At 45.9% G+C, this 18,172-nt stretch overlaps 1 protein-coding gene across 2 annotated transcripts in view; it reads right to left on the bottom strand.

Annotated features, from left to right (window-relative positions):
- Positions 1-500: 500 nt before the first annotated feature.
- GLRA1 (glycine receptor alpha 1) overlaps positions 501-18,172 on the bottom strand; it is a gene marked incomplete at both ends in the record, with an annotated part of 36,526 nt that continues 18,854 nt past the window's right edge. Inside the window, 7 exons of one of the 2 annotated variants that reach the window (XM_084295060.1) lie at positions 501-815; positions 4,643-4,789; positions 4,999-5,213; positions 5,730-5,867; positions 6,839-6,921; positions 8,488-8,711; positions 16,493-16,560. In XM_084295060.1, the coding sequence (XP_084151186.1) occupies positions 501-815; positions 4,643-4,789; positions 4,999-5,213; positions 5,730-5,867; positions 6,839-6,921; positions 8,488-8,711; positions 16,493-16,560 (1,190 nt within the window). The remainder of the gene's footprint in view (positions 816-4,642; positions 4,790-4,998; positions 5,214-5,729; positions 5,868-6,838; positions 6,922-8,487; positions 8,712-16,492; positions 16,561-18,172) is intronic. The other variant, XM_084295061.1, reaches the window with a different exon arrangement.

Here is an 18,172-nt window from a genome sequence, read left to right as displayed (position 1 = left end):
GCTTTTTTTCCCCCACGTGCTTAACTAGTATGGCCTTTCTATAGCAAAAGTCAGATAAAGCGTAATTGCAATCATTTCTGCACATGGAATTATGGATCATTCCAGTGACTTGAGAATCTAAGCTGTTAATAGGCTAAAAAAAGGATTTTTTTTATCTTTTTTTTTTTTTTTTTGATTGTTTTCTCTTTGCATTATAATTAAGCATGAATATATATTAATATATTACACTGCTTGGATTGCAGCTGGAGCAATCCAAACCTTCCTATGCTGTAAAACTAACCCCTGCCCTTGCACTCCCCAGATCAAGAGCTTTTTTTTCTCCTCCCTGTGCCCGTTATCCTCACTTCCCATGATTAAAAGTCCCTCCCAGCCCCCCACCCCTCCCTTTTTTTTTTTTTTTTTTTAGTAGATATTGCCACATTCTTAAATTCATGCATTGCTGCATTGCTATTGCACATATATAAAGGATTGCTCTCTCCCTCCCAGCTGCTCCCCTTCCCTCACTGGTTGTGCACGTCCTCCCTGCGGACGATCTTGTAGATGATCCAGTAGAAAATGTTGAAGATGAGGAACGCCATGGGGAAACCGATGCGCGAGATCTTGTCGATCTTCTTGGCTCGCTGAATGAAGAGCTTCCGCATCTCCTCGGGGGAGCGGGACGGCGGGGGGACGGGGTTGGCCGTGTTGTTGTTGTTGGCGCCCTTGACGGAGATGCCGTCCTTGGCTTGCAGGCACGCCGGCCCCATCCCGTAGGCGGTGAAGTTGAACCTGCCTTCGCCGGCTTCGTCCTCCTGAAACAGGTTGAGCATGGGACTCTACTTAAAATGAGATATAGACAGTGCACCCTTGCTATAAGGCTCTCCACTGGCAGCGCCCTGCTCTCGAGGGAGAGAATCCTCTGGCGAACCCCAGTCTTGGCACTGGTGGACCAACCCCAACCCTCTGCTCCTGGGAGGTCAGCCTTATAGAGGGGTGCCAGCTGGGTGATGCGCAGAGGCAAAACAGGGGATCCAGGCACCCCGTGGAGAGCAGAAGGACTCCAGCCTCCTTGGTATCTTTGACACACTCGAACGGTTTTACGGCACCGCGTTTCTTTTTTCCAGCTGCATCCCCTGTTTTGCTTCTGGCCCTCCCTCCCCCTGCCCCTAGCAGCACCTTCTTTGCTTTGCCTGTGGGGTTCAGCTCGCCCAGAAGGAGGGGGCTCCATGGAACTCAAAGCAGTCAAAGCCACACCAGGAGGCTTCCTACAGAGTTACATGGACGTGCGGGCGGCACGGCCTGTCCAGGAAAAGACCTCTGCAGGCAGCACGGGGCCAGCCCTCAGCTCGCCTGCCTGTGGGATATCCCCGAGCCCCTCAGCCCCTGCCCCATCATCCCTCTGCCAGGTGAGCGGCAGAAGTGTCCCTTCCATGTGCCAATGCTAAGACACAGCTCCTTGTGCTAATTCCAATTAACGAGCAGAAAAAATCCTTTATTTGCCAATCTCAAAGCAAGTGTTGTTACTGTTTTTCTTGGCAGAGGCCTTGCAGCCCTACTCTCTTGCACACAAGGATGCAATTATGGAATCACGGGGAAATTTCCCGTCCTTATTTCTTTGCAGAGTGTCTTTTCTGGATGGCCCCTGTACTGAGTGGGTAGCTGCGTGGGATGGATGGACTGTGCTCGCTCTGGGGAGGGGAAGCAGAGGGAAGAGGTGTTATCTAAGCAAAAATAAAGAACCCAAACAAAATCAAGCTTTTTTTTTTTTTTTTTTTTTTGATTTCGAGGCAAGCTGTTGAGCTGTATGACCTAGCAGCAGGCCTATTTGTTTCAGAAACCTGGCTAAGACAATTTGTGCAGGCCTTTAAGTAGTTCCCTCCTCTGGCTGTGCCCACTTCTCTCATTCCTCGTGTCTGAGACAATCCTTAACCACTGCTGCCTCCCAGGGGCGCTCTGCCAGGAGGTGCACTGCCTGGGGACACTGAGGCACCCCAAATTAGGACCCAGCTGCTCCTGGGGACCATCGGACCTAAGAGAGAAACTGCAAGCTGGGAGTCAAGGTTCACAGAAACTGTTCTTTTGGCTCTCCTAGAGAGATTTATTATTTATTTTTTTTAGTTAAAAGCCCGATTAGCTGCTGATGGGTGATGCAGGCATTGCCGGGTAGCCACAACCTGCAGCACTGCTAGTGGGGAAAGGGTACCTGGCCCCCCTGCTGCTTGCAGCAGTTCTGGCCGTGCTGCCAGCACCCCGTGCATCTCTGGCTGGTGGCACGGGGTGGATGCAGGAGGCCCTGGGCTGCTGCTCCTCTTCCTGCGGTGCTGGGGGTGGCAGTAGTGCCTGGCAGCACTCGGCCCTGGGGAATCAGGGAGAGCTTTCAGTCACTATCAGGAGAGCTTCCACATCACTAGCCAGGCTGGGCTGGCATCCTTGGCCTGGCTCTCCAAAAAACACTCAAACACTCAAAGAGAGAGTTGTCTAGTCAGACTTTCTGATCTATTTCTCCTTCTCTTTCCAGGCAGAAGGAGGTAAGAGGTGGAAAGGGCCAATCAAACCCTGGCAGCAGCTATTTAGCTAATATTTTTTTTCTTTATAAATATATATTTAGCTATTAGCTTTTTTAATTTAATTTTTATTTTTAGAGAGGAAAAAAAGAGTCTTTCTGACAAGAATGAGCTAGCATCTTGCATCTAACTCTCAGGAAAGCAAGAAACAGATGTATCTGGATTCACTTGTGTTAGCGCCAGACTGCTCATTGTGCTACCGCCAGACTGTGACACATGGTCTGGGGTGCTGAGCTGTGAAGAACAGCTAGTAGGTTTTGGTTTGGGTAGGCCTATTAATGTGAGTCTGGGATAGTCCTTGACCCAGCTTCTTCAACCAAGACGGATCACTGCAACGTATCATTTGTTTTCAGCCTCACACGTCACGTCTGAACCAGGCAGAGCTACCCAGACACATCAGGACATTGGGACAGAGCAATTAGGTTCTCTGGCAGCTGTACTAATCCATTTGTATATTTGCAGTCAGCTCCTATCTTTCTGATGAGTCTGCAAACCTTGTTCATTTTGCTTTTTCAAGTGTTTTTGTTTATGCTTTGTTCCAATTAAAATTGCTGTGAGATTAGGCAGGGATTGTAATAACAGCCTTGTGTTCAATGGAACATCTTTGGCAAATATCTTTTAAACTCATCGGTATATTAGTGTTGTGTTGTTTTTTTTTTTTCCTTTTTTTTTTTTTCCTCCTTATTGTTTTATCAACACTAGTCCAGAGTTATCTGCATACAACAGCACGTCTTCAGAGAGGATGCTTAAATCTGAATAAAGGGATAAAAGCACTATGAGGCACACAGGTTGAGTGGTTTTAGCTTCGGTTCTATTAATCAGGACATGTCTTCTGAGCAAAAATAGCCCCAGTTGATTATGTGATGGCAGGGTCTCACTCTGTTCTGAAAAAATTAACAGGTGCTGATGGTCCCATCTGTTACTTCTTTTCCCTCACATTTATGCAATACTCTGTTCCATGTCCTGGATGGACTAAGGAAAAGTCATCTTGTGTTTTGCTGTCAGAGACAAATCTACAAAAATCCAGGGAATCAGGCATGCTGAGACCCTGCCCTTTAACCAATGCTGCCTCCTGGAATGCTGCTAGTTCTCCAGGCAGGCATTGTGAACTGCTCTGTGATGGGTTATACCCTGGGAAGGGTTTCTCATAGCTGAGGCCGAGAAGTTCTGGATCGAGTGGTCTCTGTGTGGGATGGTTCAAAGGGGGCTGTCTAAAACATGGGCTAGACAAATATTTATAAGAAATATTTTAGGCAAGGTAGCTTCAACTTTGATAATCTCCTAGAAGCTATCCTCAGATCCTCCTCAGCTCAATTTTCAGTGTTTCTTTCTAAAAATTAAACTGTTATTTCATGCTAGCTTGAGGGCAGTGTCAGACCTGGTGATAAAAACTGATACTGCCACCTGATTCTGCTAGTTAATTAAGGGCACTTGTTAATTGATCGCAATCACCTTCATGCTTCCTTCTAGTGCATCCTTTGAGATGTGATCTCAGCTGTGGCACTGTAGCCTAAAAGCTAGTGGAGTCCAGGCTGCAGGGGGTGCAATCTATGTGACATGTGCATGCTCAGGTTGGCATCAGTCATCACAATGAGCATGGAGCGAGGCTAAGGCTGTGAGAGGAATTCCTTCTGAGAGGAATTTGCAGTCAGTCTGAGCAGCAGATGCTTTTGAACACAGAGATGATAGAAACAAAAGAGGTGTCACTTACCTCCGGGCTAATGTAGGCTGACTTTCAGGGGGATGCCGTTCTCTGACAGGCATCCCTCCCAGCTCCCTGCCTGCCTCCCCCCAAGCCCTCACTGCGTCTTCTGAAGAGGAGAACTCAGACCAGAACATCTCTCTGTGTGAAAATTGTTCTGATGAGAACAACCCTTTTGGCTCAAAATGCTTGGCTAGCTAACAAAAACCAGCTTGCTAGACCCCTGTGGTCAGCAGACTGTTAAAAGAGACACAATTCATCGAGTTTGCCCTGCTTTTTGATGCATGACTCTCCTTACTATCTGACCATGTACTGAGGATTTCCCTGGCCAGCTGACCATGTAGTGATGTTCTGCTGGGACAGCTTCCAGCCATGTCCTTCACGCCTTATGTATTACCTTGTGATGCCTCCTCTTCCTTCTGAACCTGAGCAGCTCTTTGTGCTGCCGGGACACAAAGTTGACGGCAGCATACTCTAGAAGTGCAGAGAACACAAACAGCAAGCACACAGCCATCCAGATGTCTATGGCCTTCACGTAGGACACCTAGGAGTCAGAGGGAGAGAGGGGGATGTGATGGCATGTTCATCCAAATGCCTTTTTGTTTGTCATTTTTCATGTTACTTCCAGGTCTTAGTCCAATAGCAGCAGAATACCTCTTGCGTTGAGCAGGAGGATTTGTGTTGTGGCTTACACATATTCTGTCCCTAGAGTGTGATTGTTTTGCTCTCAATTAAGTTAAGTGTGTTCCTTACCTTGGGCAGTGATGCTCGGGAACCAGAGCTCTGAGTGGTCATAGTGAGCACCGTGGTGATCCCCAGGCCAACTCGAGCTGGTGCAGCATCCATGTTGATCCAGAAGGAGATCCAGGACAGGATGACAATAAGGAGGCTGGGGATGTACATCTGGATCAAATAATAGCCCATCTGCCGCTCCAGGTGGAAACGAGCTTCTATACAGGTGAATTTGCCTGAGAATGACAGGAGGTAAATGTAAACTTACTGGTAAGGTACGGTGAGCCTCTTGGATTCAGCTGTTGTCTGGGCACTTTCCTCACACTGCCTAAAACCAGAATCTTGTGAGATGAGGACATAAACATCATTTGACCAGTTCTGAAACATGCACATACATCAACATAGCAAAGAAAGCTCGTGGCAGTATGTCCTTTGTCAGTTAAATTTCACCTGCTCCCCTGCATCAAAGACAAAGGAAGATGGAGGGAGCAAAGGTCCAAGCCGAACTCCCTTGAACTGATACAGATGTTATGGGGACAAGATGGTTCCAATTTTTGTGTCTATTAGCTTTTTATTGTCTATATATTTACTGGTAACATATCTATGTGTGTTTCTAGTTATGTTGTTCCTGGCTGGGTTGAACAAGGCTTACGTCATCAGACTGCCATCAGACCTAGCAAGAAATTCTGGCACATGCATGGTCTTGAATTCATCTTTGATGAGTGTAGGGGCTAAGGGTGAAGAGTACTGACCTGTGTTGTAGTGCTTTGTGCAGTATCGCAAGTCTTTTTCTTCTTTGAGGATAAACTGAGGCAATGTCAGCCCATCAGCAACTTGCACAGCTCCTTTTTCTTGCCACTCAAATATTAGATCATTCATTGTGTAGCCAACTGTTGAGAGGATGGAACAAAGAGCATGTGAAATAAATACTAAATACTGACATGGGAAGGGACAGATTTGTAACAGAGAGTTATGCTTGGAGGCAGGGGCTGAACCTGGTGTTCCCAGGCAATGCTGTAATGGGTGGGATTTAGGTTGAAGCAGAACTGCTTATACATGTGGTAAAAGCTAGGGCAATGACCTGTGCTGGGGCACTGATGGTGTTCAGTGAATAATCTGACATTTTTACTTGAAATGAGCTGTTTGAGCTGTTTATGTTTTCAAACCTGACCTCTTTATCTGGATGAAGTTATTCATCATCTTTCCCTCCTTTGGGATAAGCAGCATGTACAAGGGGCAAATGTTCAGCTAGAGAAAAACATCCCATTTGCAGCTGAGAGCACTTTCACCTTTCTCCTCCAAAGTGAAAGGCCAATGTAAATACAAGCATGCCAGGGCTTCTATCACGGGACCTTCTGAGGTTTAGCTTCTCTAGGAAATGTCACGTGCTGAATGAATGGAAAATCCTGAGCAAATACTTCTTGGGATGGGGCAAAGAGTGATGAATGCCTGAGGGGGGGTCTCTAACCACACACTGGCTTGAAGCAGTTTAGAGGCTGGTTCTTGTTTTGGAGACATCTGAACTCACTTTGCCCTCATTTGTTCTAAGAGCTTTCTGTCTCTGATGGCAAACATTATTGCTGGCGTTGGCCGAAGATGTAGATGCAGAGGATTGTATGGGGGTTGCAGAGGATGTGCCAGCAGGGAGGAGCAGGAGAAACAAGGCTGGAAGAGAGGTGCCCCAGGCACACACAGCAGAGCAAGCCTATCCCAGTTGTCCATCCTCTGCTCTCTTCCACGCTGGGAGAGCCCAGTGAAGGCTGAACTGGGAAGGAACTGTAGCTGGGGAGGGAGATGGCAAAGGAGAGGGAGAGGGGAAACATGTTGTCTCCTCTTTGAGATGGAGACATGCAGGACTCACAGCTTTCTAACTGCATGATGCACGTCTGTACATCCATGGGGAAGTTCTTCAGGTCCATGGGGCAGGCCAGAGTCAGCGTGATCCTGAGGAGAAAAGAGAGCACAGGGGAGTGCCAAGCAGTCTGGGCTACTAATGGAGGGGCGAACCCAACATTGCATACAGGCTGGTACCTTGCCCAAGACACACTGGAGTGCTGGAGGGAATGACTGATTATTTACCCCTTCCCTGCCTGAGCTTTCGCACATGGTGTTGGAAAGAAATGCAAAGAATTTGGGTCTGTGAAATAATTTCCATCCGAGTTGTCTGCTGCAGGTGGTGTTTCATTGTAATGCTGCTTTGGACAGTGCAGAACAGAGAGCTCTCACATCAAAACATTTTGATGCTTCTGTCTTCATTTCTTGCCTCAGGCTCAAAACAGTCTGGTTTAACAGCAAGCCCAGACTTATCCTATGGACCCCCCAGATACATTTCTAGAGACTGAAACTGTTTGGACTGTTTGGAAATCTTTGAACAGAACATTTCTGTGTCAGGAAAAGAAAAAAAAAAAAAAAAAGAAGCTTGGTCAAGTTCACAGGTTTCTGTGGGGGAAAACGGAGACTTTGGTGGGATTTTATGCAAGGAAAATGCCCTTTGGTAAGTCAGTATGAATCTTTGTATCTTCCTGAATTCCTGCTGTACCTCTTGAGACCTTTAGTTTTGCCTTTCAAGCTCCATTTTCCACTTGGTCCTGGCTGCATTTCATGTGCTATGTTGCTGTGCTGCCCTATTTGATGATCTGTGCTCAAATTGTTTGTTTGGTTCTACAGGCTGATATTAAATGATTTGATTCAGATAGCTAGACTTGTGTTATTTGGTTTGATAATGCTGAAAATGCTGTTTGCTAGAGTGTTTAGATTTTTCAGCTTCTTGCCTTCATCTAGAAATAGCAGAATTTCCTGGGGGACAGGAATTGAATTTTTCTATCAGACCTACAGGGCATGTTGTGACTGAAGATGTTGTAAAAGAAGACAGAATTGACCTGTTCAAATGTTCTTTTTATGAAAGCAACTGCATTTTCTGTATTTAAACTAGCACCTGAGCAGGAAAGAACCACCACTAGCTTTTGTCCGCTTTGTTTTTCTCAATGCATCTTTGGCAGGGGACTCCATTTCAGATCAATCAGAGAGATAAGCCTTCAATTATGTCTTTAAACAAGCCCCTTGGGAAGAATTCATGTTAAATATCTGCCAGATGTGACACAGGGGTGGCTGTGGCTGCAGCTATGCCATGAGACAGACAGCACACACGTGCTGGACAAGTGTGTGCTCAGAAGGGATCAGGGAGCAAAATCCTTGAGGGTGTTTTTGGATGAACCTAGTGCTAGAGCTTTGGGTCCATGAGACAAAGTCCACCTTCTTGTGAGATCCTTAACTAAGGTTTTACTATTACACATAATCATAGCCCCAGCAGGAGGACCTCCAGAGGTCCCTTTCCACCACACAGCTGCAACACAGTTAATAGAATGCTCTCCCAACTAAAAAAATACAACTCAATTCCTTTTATCCAGTGGCATGCTCAAAGTCTCTGCTTGCTCATTTTAGGCATATACAGTAGGATCTCAGTTCTACCCTCTTCTATTTGGTGGAGCCCTCCCCAGTCAGTCGCCTCACCTGATGCTGTAGAGGACGTTTCCATTTCTGGAGATCCTCAGCAGCTTGTTGTCTGTGGTAATCTCGTGGAAGTGGGCTCCTTTCTCGTTAGCAAAGAACAAGTCAGGCTTCCAGATGGAGTCCAACATGGAAGGGTCCAGGTCCAGGGAATCATCAGGGTATTCGTTGTACGCCAGCCGTGGGTCATTCCACTGCTGTCGCAAGAAGATGTTCACCCGGTAATCCTGCATGGTGTAAGCAGGGAGCAAAGAAACACAGTCAGTGCTCAGGGCAGGTTGAAATTGCTGAGAAATGGTGGGCATGTGCTAAAATTGCTCTCAAAACCAAAAATCTAAACCCACGTTCCCAAGTTATGGCAGGCCTTCTTGGCATTATTTCTCAAGGAGCTGTTATTTTTAGCCCTGTAGCTTACAGCTATCTTATAGCATGTGCAGTTGTCTGTCTTTGCATCCTTCCATCACAGCAATCTTCAGCTGTGTGTGAAGTGTCAAGACCTCTAGTCCAAACCCTGGGGCTGGAGAAGCAACGCTCAGTTGCAGATGTCGTAAGGGCTGCTATCAGCAAGACAGCTGTGGCAGAGAATTGAGGGGAAAGGGACATGGAAGCCAGCTTCCCTTCAGTGTTGAACCATCCCATTTTCTGACTATTTATGGTTCCTTCAGACTTGAAAAAAAAAAAAAAAAAAAGGCACAGTGACACAGAAGAGAGACCTGTGCGTGCACTAATGTAAGGGTAATTCAGCTGAGCTGATGGGACCAGATGTCCTTAATGAGAGTATGAACACAGAAGGGATGTGCATAGAGTCTCCTATCCTAACCATAAGCAGGTGTTCTGTTTTCCCCTCTCCAAAGTCAATGTGTCATAAATGCTACAGATTTTGTAGGCTAGACATCTTTAATTGTAGACAGCCCCCCAGCACCACACAAAATCATATCTGCTTCATAACCTTATGTCTTACAGCTCCCCTGAGCTCTCCTGGCCAGGACTGGCTGCTGAGGTCTAGCCCAAATGTCCCAGAAGCTCTCCTGAATAATTAAAGATAGTTCCTGTTCTCCCAGGGTGATCTGCATGCCTCTTTTCTGCTGAATTGTACATAGGAAAGTTAGCCAGCAAATCTAAATGGGGAGAGGACATGGCAGCTATCAGGAGAGGTATAAAAGCTCCACATCCATAAATTAATGGACATTACTAAGTATAGAGGCAAGCTGTGTCTAAAAAGCAGCACATAATAAACCAATTCCACTGCCCTGGCCCAAATTTATAGTTACTATCATGATTAAGGGTTTCTCTGGTGCCTTTCTAACACTGATGTACTTTGAAGACTTTTATTAAGTGACAGGTAATGGAGGGACTCTGATGTGCTTGCCAGTAACTAATACCTGCTGCAGGCACTAGGAACTTTCTTCAGTGAGACAATACTTGGCATCTCTGAAGGACTCCCCCTGACTCCACCGTCAGATCTGTTCTTTCCATCTGGAGAACACAAGGCTCTGGAGTGGAAGAGTTCATTTGGAGGACAGTCTGACACTGCTGCCTCAAGTGCTCACTTGGCTAGGAACCTACTGCCTCTGTCTGCAAGGACATGACTCTTTCATGGTCCGGTCACACTGGAGGGTCAGGAGAGGATTGTGTCTTGGTTGCTTCATGGTTTTGGTCAGGGTAGTTCATAGCTTACGTTCTACATTTTTATTTAGTTATTTATTTTTTCAGGCCACTTAGTGCCATCTGCATCCTTGGAGCAGAGAAGCTGCTAATGACATTCGTGATTATGACAACAGCAAATGGACCAAGGACTTGACGCTAAAAGGAGCAGACTTCTGAACATGAAAAAGAGTTGCAACACTCTCTCCTTCTGCTGATATTCCAGATGTCACCTTCATGAGTCCTAGTGGGTCCCTCTGACTTAATAGTTCATCTCTGTCCCCTCCAGATAATGAGTTTGCAGAAAATGTAAATAGCTGCAGACAGCTAGGATAGAGGGTCTTAGTGCAATCATGCAAACCTGACAGAGGAAAACACTCCACAAACACAGAATCTCCACTTCCCATTGGCACACAGCAGCTCCTGGAACAACTCATATACTTTCAGTTCTCCCTTGTCTGTGTGTAAAGATCTGCAGTCATTGCAGTCAGGGGAAATCAGTGTCACTGACCTAATAGGTAGAAAGCAAAAGGTTGTTTTGCTTATTCAGCTACAAATAAGCTGGATGCTAGCAGGTCAGCTCTAGATGGGGGCTTATGTCATGTACAACACAAATTAAACTCATGTTTGGAAGAAACTTCAGTGGTAGCTGCCCAGAAGTGTTCTCAGCCTGATGGAGTGTTGGAAGGTGGGGAATGGAGCCAATCTCTCCACAATGGTCTGTGATACTGCAGGCAAGCTTTGCTGCAAGAGGAAATTTACTCATTTTATTCCTCATACTGTGTGTTTTTGTGTAGAAGCACTTCAAATGCATCTCATTGCATGCAGCACCTTGTGGAGCAGACCGAAGGGCCTCACTAGCACACAGTCCCTCTGATTCTAGCGTGCCATCCCTTAGCTTGTCACTGGCAGGCCTGGTTTTATCTCTTTCCCTCTCACCCAAGCCCCAGGGAGGCGGCAGACTTCCCTGTGGGTTGGGTCTGGACGGCATATTGAGCCCTCTGTCCCTTTCAGAAGGCAGTCCCCCCCTGATGATAACCCTTCTTTCATTTTTGACAGAAGCTGTAGCAATGCGAGGGGTAGGTTGCCTTCCCTTCCAACTGGGATGGGCTTTCATCTACGTCGTTGATGTGACTGTCATGTTCTAGAGCCTCACACCTGTTATATGAGGGCAGATGGAGGTGGGCAGGGACAGGGCTTGAGCAACAACTTGCCACCCCGAGCAGCAACCTGCCTCCAGTAGATTAGGCTAATCTGAACAGAAATGTGAAAAAAGGGACTGTGATTGCAAACTGGACGTGACAGTGCCTGAGGAGCTGCCGCAAGGCCTGGAGAACAAATGTGTCATGTCTATGGCCATGGCATAGCCAAAAGCAGGGGCTGCAGATTTCTGGGCTAGCTGAAGGATCCTGTGTGTTGAAAGCTTTGTGCCTAGGTACTGCAGGCAAGCTGAGAGGCAATGAGCTGAATAACACTCATTTGTAGGCTACCTGGAGTCTTGTAGTGTTTCTTCTGGATACAGTTGTAGGAGATCTTAATTAGCATCACCAAGAAGGCCGTGGTTAGTGCTAGATGATGGACAGAACAGAGCAATTCTGATGTGAACTCTCAAGGAAAAAAGAAAAAAAAAAGTACTGGGTCTGCTAACTCAGCAAAAATATAAAAAAAATCTTTCTCCATTTCCTTCTTATCACTTGAGCTCCTCATTCGTGTGCTGATCACATCCAGGCATTGATTATCGCATGCAGCCTGCTCCTCTGGCTGGCTGGGGAGCGGCAAGCGGCAAGCCCGTGCTGTGGTGCCATTCAGGAGCTTTGCAATTTGGCACAAAGACCTTTTGCTCCCAAGGGGAAAATGACACAGGGCAGGAAGAAAATAATTGAAATGATCAAAGTGTTCAATTTGATAATGCTGAACTGAAATTCTGCGTAGTGGCCTCATGAGGAGCCAGGGAAATGGAAGACCATTTGAGATCTCTCTGTCCCAAGACACCACGGCCTTGGCACCTGATGAGCAGTGGTGATGAAAGCAGTGGCAAACCGGGGTAGGACTGTGAAGAAAGTGGACAGAGGCTGTCAGGAAGCCCAAAAGGCTTCAGTCCCTGCCTCAGGGGTTCTCTCAGAGCTGCCTTTGCACTGAAAAGGGGGTGAAAGCCTTCACATTTTGCTGATGGAAGAAAGAAAGCAGAGAGTGGGCTCCCTCAGGTGGGGATCCCACCTGGGTGGCAGAGCACAAGGGCCTGCATTCACAATGAGTTGACTCTCTAGAAAGAGATTAAACAAAGGCTTTTACTTTTAATTCCTGGCTTGGGCACAGGCTATCACCCCGCCGAGGAGTGTTACAACCAACTGATTACAGACACATGCAGGAGCAGCCCTCGTTAGGGTTAATGTAATGTAATGTAACCTCACCTCAGCTGTAGCTAGTCTGCCTATTTGAGGCCAGTCATGCAGGCTGCCATTGCCCTGGGGAGGAAGCATGCTGTGTGAGGAAGGTAGGTGCTTGGGGTCCTTTGTTGCAGGCTTTGGGTTCTGGTATTCATGTCTTCTGCTGACCTTGGGGTGATCAGGCCCTGTATTAAATGCATGACCTGTACACTGCATCAGTTATGTCTGCTGCTTGCTGCTCTGTGGCTTGTGAGGCTGCAGTGAATTGCTCAGTCTGTTTTGCAGGAATGGTTTGTTATCTGATTGGAAAAATCTCATACAGATATCTCTAAGCAAGTATTTTGTATTTGGACAGTTGCAGACTCTAGCTTCTCCTGTCCTTAGGAGATGCTGGGAGAGCGAATGTGGCTGTGCTGCAGCTGTCTGGAAGGTTACATTTGGTTTGTTCTTTTCAGCTGGGATTACAATAGCATGAAATCAGTGGGGATGAATTTATATATATGGCCTGTGTCTGAGGGAGCCTGTATTAGTAGCTTTGTAATTCTTTATCTTAGACTTGTTTGCTGCTTGTGAGTCCTTTAAAAATATGACACTAGGACAGGTCACCTTGAGCACTGAGTTCCTGGCAACTTTAGGTGATGATATTCAAGAATATTCCTCCTTTGCTGTATACAAAATACTCCCAGCTGCCTGAGCTAGCTAGATATCAATAAACAAATCTGAGCTTCCACAGGAAGAGAGATCAAGGGCATTGCTTTATTCCAAGAGTTTTGTTATAGCAGGGGTTTGTTAGATGAAGTGATCAGATAATCCTAGCATTGTCTCATACTAGCAGATTCAGTTTATTCACTAAAGAACAGGACTGTGTTCCCTAGGTCCTTGATCTCTATTTCATTTTAAATGAAGTATTTGTAGCTTTGCTATAGTTTCCTACTCTGATAAGGCTGAGGGGAGAGTGTGTGTGTGTTTTTTGAAGAGCGGAATAGGGATTTAACAGTTCGTGAGTTTTCTGTTTAACTTTTTAATAAAAGTAAGCCAGTAGAGCGTATGCATCCTGTTTGTCATCTGGATTCCCCTGCTGTTGGATGCACTCTTGTAGTAAAGCTGTGGGACAGAAGGAGGCTGTCTGAACCTGTCTGGCTTCTGTAGCTGGTAGTGTCTCCTCTTGAGGCACTTGCTGGGTTCACAAGGATGTTCCCAACTGCATGTTCCCTTGTCCTTAGAGTTAACTGCAAGCAAGGTTGATGAGTGTACTATAGGAGCCACAATCTAACATAATTGTCCCACTAATTATGGGCACCACTAAAGGCTTTTATGATGGGTCTCCAGCTCTGCAGGATGCTGAAAGGAGTTGACTTTCCTCAGCTTAATTCGTCTCTGCTTTAGGGAATTCAGTTTAGTGGATCGCTGTCTCTTTTATTTTTATTTGATGTGTTTATTTTTTGCCCCTCTCCCTGCAAGACTTTTCAGGCCTCCACTGCTTGCCTTGCTCCTTTTGAACTTTCGTGGCAGAGATACTGTCTTTCTGCCTGCTCTGTGAGGTCTGTGCCTTCTCTCAGCACCAACTCTCCTTCTTTTCCGAGGTCTGTAGACCTCAGTGACTGTACAAAATATTTGTTTCATTCTCTCCTGCAGTATTTTATACTGTTCCTGCCGTGATAACTCAAGCTGTAGGTGCACCTTCACCTCCAGTCTCTCTAGTCCTTTGCATGGTGACCTCATGATTTATGCTGATTTGTGAGATGCAGTCAATGTAAACTCAAATGCCAGTGGTGTCTTCTGTATGAACTAACAGTCCCATTACAGATATAGTTTTAAATCTTCTCTAATCGCACTCATGTCTATAAAAATCTGTATCTCTTTTTCTGTGGCTACTAGTGAAATAATTACCAACTACAGGATGCTGCAGTACTCTAGGCCCTGAATGTGGCCAGACTGTGTGCCTAATGGCTGTGGTTTACACCACAGTGCTGTTCTCTCCCTTGTGACCAGTGAAGCAGCCGGTGGAGCATTGTGGTGATCAGTCCTGTGGGTCAGATGGACTATCACCTTCTTTATGGTGAAAGGCTGAATTGCTTCTCTTGCACTCAAACATTTTTCCTTCAACATAATTCGATCACTTGTCCCAGTTCAAAGTAGTCAGGTTCTAGAGTCAAAATTCCTCCACAACAGGACCTTTCCTTCCCAGAGACTGGTGGGGAGCTGATGCCTCTTTGACCTGCTGCAAAGAGAGTCTGGCTTCTCTGCAGAGTAAATCCCAAATTAGCCCATCCCACAGACTGCTCTTGCTTATTGAGTTCTCCTTTTCAAATGCTTCAGTATCTGTGTTGCCTGTGTCTTTTGTCAACGTTTACAAGCAGAAACGCAGTCCCCAAAGAAGCACGTTATATTAGGTTGTGTGCAATGCTGTGTCAGCCTGACATCTGGAGTAGCTTGTCAGAGCTGGCTTGGGTATTTCTAGACAAAGCAATGTGCCTACAGGGTGTTCTTGGGTTCCCATGGGAATTTCTTTTTTTAAATGAAAGATAGAATATGTAATAGGGGGCATCTGGAGAGGACAGCAAGTCCCTGCAGCATGTCTTGGAGGTGAACTACATTTCTTGCTCTTGTGGTAGTCTATGCTAATATTTATGAAGCATTCTGCTTACTGGGATCTTGTGGTGTCTTCCTACAATGCATCTTGTGGTATAGGGCATATTTTGAAAAACATGTCACTGTATAATGTGCTCTGTGTGTTGCATAGGGATCCCTTGTGGGCCTGCCCCTCTCTTTTGCAGGCTGTGGATCTTCTCTGCTGAATTTTTGTAGGATTGCCTGTAACACTATAGGAGGTGTCCAATAAAACAGTACATTAGGAACAGATGTGTATTTCAGTTCTAGTTCTTTCTCTTTTACACTATATACAAATGAATCCGTAAATGCACTTCTCATCTATAAACTCAGACAAATTCTGCAATCCAACTATGAAATGTATTTTTGTGCTTGGACAGAGTCACAGCTATTTTCTACTCCTGGAACTGAATACCCCCCACCCCAAGCACTGCCAGAAGCAAGATATGAGGAGCAGCATTAGAAGAGACTTATAACCATAGGTATATGGCTGCTGATCAACTCTGACAGCGGTGTGCATTACAAGTAACTCATTGAATTCAGTGGGTGCAACCCATACATCAAGTCTATAACATCCTGGCTGAATGCACAAAACACCTGAAGCTGGAATCTTGTATCCTTCATTCAACAGCTTTCTAGAAAAAATTACCAGAGTAATTCAGTCCCATATTTCTGGATTATCTCTAATTAGCATGGAGGTAAAGCACTGCACCTCCAGAGCTTTCCTTTGCTGTTCACTGATCATGTCACAACCAATCTTTAATAGGTTTCAGATAGAGCAATTATCTCCTGTTCTCCTGATTCTCTCCTCCTAGTGCCCTGCTAATTAGATCCAGCCTTTAGCCACGTTCACTAATTTTGTCTGAAGATGGCCTTAACTTGCAAATATTGATTTATTTTTTTTGTTAGGTAATGATTTTTTTTAACATCTTCCAGAAAACCCATTTCTGATCTTTGGGAATATGAAATCTGGTGCAGACTGGATTTGAATTCAGCTGGCTTCCCTTCACTTAAGAGGTCTGAATCAACACTTATCTAAATGCACTTAATACAAAGCAGCTGCAAATGTCTCTGAGCTTGGAGCCTTTGTCAAGTATGTAGGGGAAAAAAAAATCATTTGTTCCCTTTTCTGACCTTTAAACTTTGCCTTTACAGCATTTTCATAGAGTTGCAGATGGATAGAGACTGTGTGGCTACATGCAGTGTGAATCTTGCGTGTTGGCCATGAACTTACTAAAACCCGAGGTAAACTCAGGAACACAGATACTTTCCTCTGGTCACACTAAAGCAGAGGCTGCTGTTGCATTTCTGGGAGTGCAGTGAGGCTGAGGGGGTAGCTGAACAGCTGTGCTGTGATTTTCACTTACCATAGTTGTTTCTGCAATCGAACCGAAGCTGTTGATGAAAATGTTGCAGCTGACATTCACTGGTGGGCCTGCATGACAAATACAGATTGGAACAGTACTTCACTGTGGGCTCATAAGCCAAATGATTTCCATTCTGCAATCTTAAAACCTGCTGTGATAACAGCGTGGCTGGGGATGGGAATGAGGTCTGGATGACCCGACTTAGTCTAGCCTTGGGTCTGATGCCAGCTTGACGTCAGGCAGTACTCTTGCTTCACCTCTGGTCCCCTGGTCGGGTGAGTGTTTATATACCACTTCTGTAAACTGTTTTGATAAAAAAAAAAAGGATAGATCACAGCCAGGAAGGACAGCTTTGTAGATATCTCGACACTGGTGTATGGGTGTCAAACTCACCTTGAACATGATGGTGAGGGAAAGAGCCAGGAAAGAAACAAGAGACTACTGACAGGCTCTCTTATTCACAGCTCTATGGTGTGTTGTCTTTTTTTTTTTTTTAATACTGGTTTAAAACATCTAAATGTGTCTGAATTAATACTCTAGGTTCCTTATGGAGCTGGTGCATGACTAGGCAGTGTGTGCCATAGGGATCAAGCTGGGTGATGGAACAAATATCCCACATGGTAATGGTTGTGTCTGAGGCTCTCAGCTGGAAGGGAGATTGCCAGGGTTCAGAAGTTCTTTGGCTGTCGTGTTTTGTGAGAGAGTAATCCCAGATCTTGGACCGTGCCTCTCTGGGACTTTATTTGCTTTTAGGTTGAAGCTTTGCTTAACCTCTTCATATTAGAAAAGTTATGGGATTGCAGAAGTTGGGAGTGGGTGGGGATTAAAGGATAAAAAGACTGATTAGAGAGAAGGTTTGGGGACTGTCAGTCTGTTTGGTTCTGGTGCCTGGTGTTATTGGTATGAGCAAATGTAAATAACAATATTGCCTGGTGAACTTCAGATGGAAATGCTGCATTTGGACCTAGGCAGATGCTGAGAGCTGCAGTGCAGCACAAAGAAGAAAGCTGGAGAGGTTTTTGGAACCAGGACAGCATTTGGCCTTCTGTGCCTGGCACACCAGTGACTTGCACACATTGTGGGGTTTCTGTAGAGCTTTAATGAGCGGAGGGGTGAAGCGAAATGAAGCAAAAGGGGCTCCTACCCTGGGGGCTCCTAAGGGAGCTGAAGCTGCCCAGCATGGGGTGGGGAAGGATGCAGAAAGCAAAGGACGCCCCAGGAACCAAAATCCCCCTTTAATGTCGGGGGAATTAATCTCACATCATCCCTGAGACATGCTTCTGGGAAGAAATAGATCTGTGGAAATAGCAAGTGTGGATTTTTAGATAATTCCTCCATGCTTATGGGGACCAGGATGGTGTCTGCATATCAATCGTTGCCTGATGGCTCAGCCATGCTCAGGGAGCGACGCTTGCCCGTTGAGGCCACATCTGCAGTCTGGCAGCTGCTGTGAGATGAAATACTTGGGGGGGCTTTAATGAGAAGCTTGTGCCTGCAATCAGTGCAATCTTCCTCTTGTGTTGGAAATTAAGGGGACGTTTGGAGCTTGGTTTGCTCCTATCAGCTTCCCTTCCCTCCTCTCCTGCTTTGGCCTCTTTTGAAACTTTTTCCCCATCCTCTGTAGGAGTAAGGCTGCAGCCCCGTTACAGCAGTGCTTTCCACAGCCCAGCATTTTCTTGG

The sequence above is a fragment of the Netta rufina genome, assembly GCF_964035555.1.
Source record: "Netta rufina genome assembly, chromosome: 14".
Classification (NCBI taxonomy): domain Eukaryota; kingdom Metazoa; phylum Chordata; class Aves; order Anseriformes; family Anatidae; genus Netta; species Netta rufina.
Note: the sequence above shows the minus strand (reverse complement) of the source record. Positions and strands in the feature narration are given on the sequence as shown.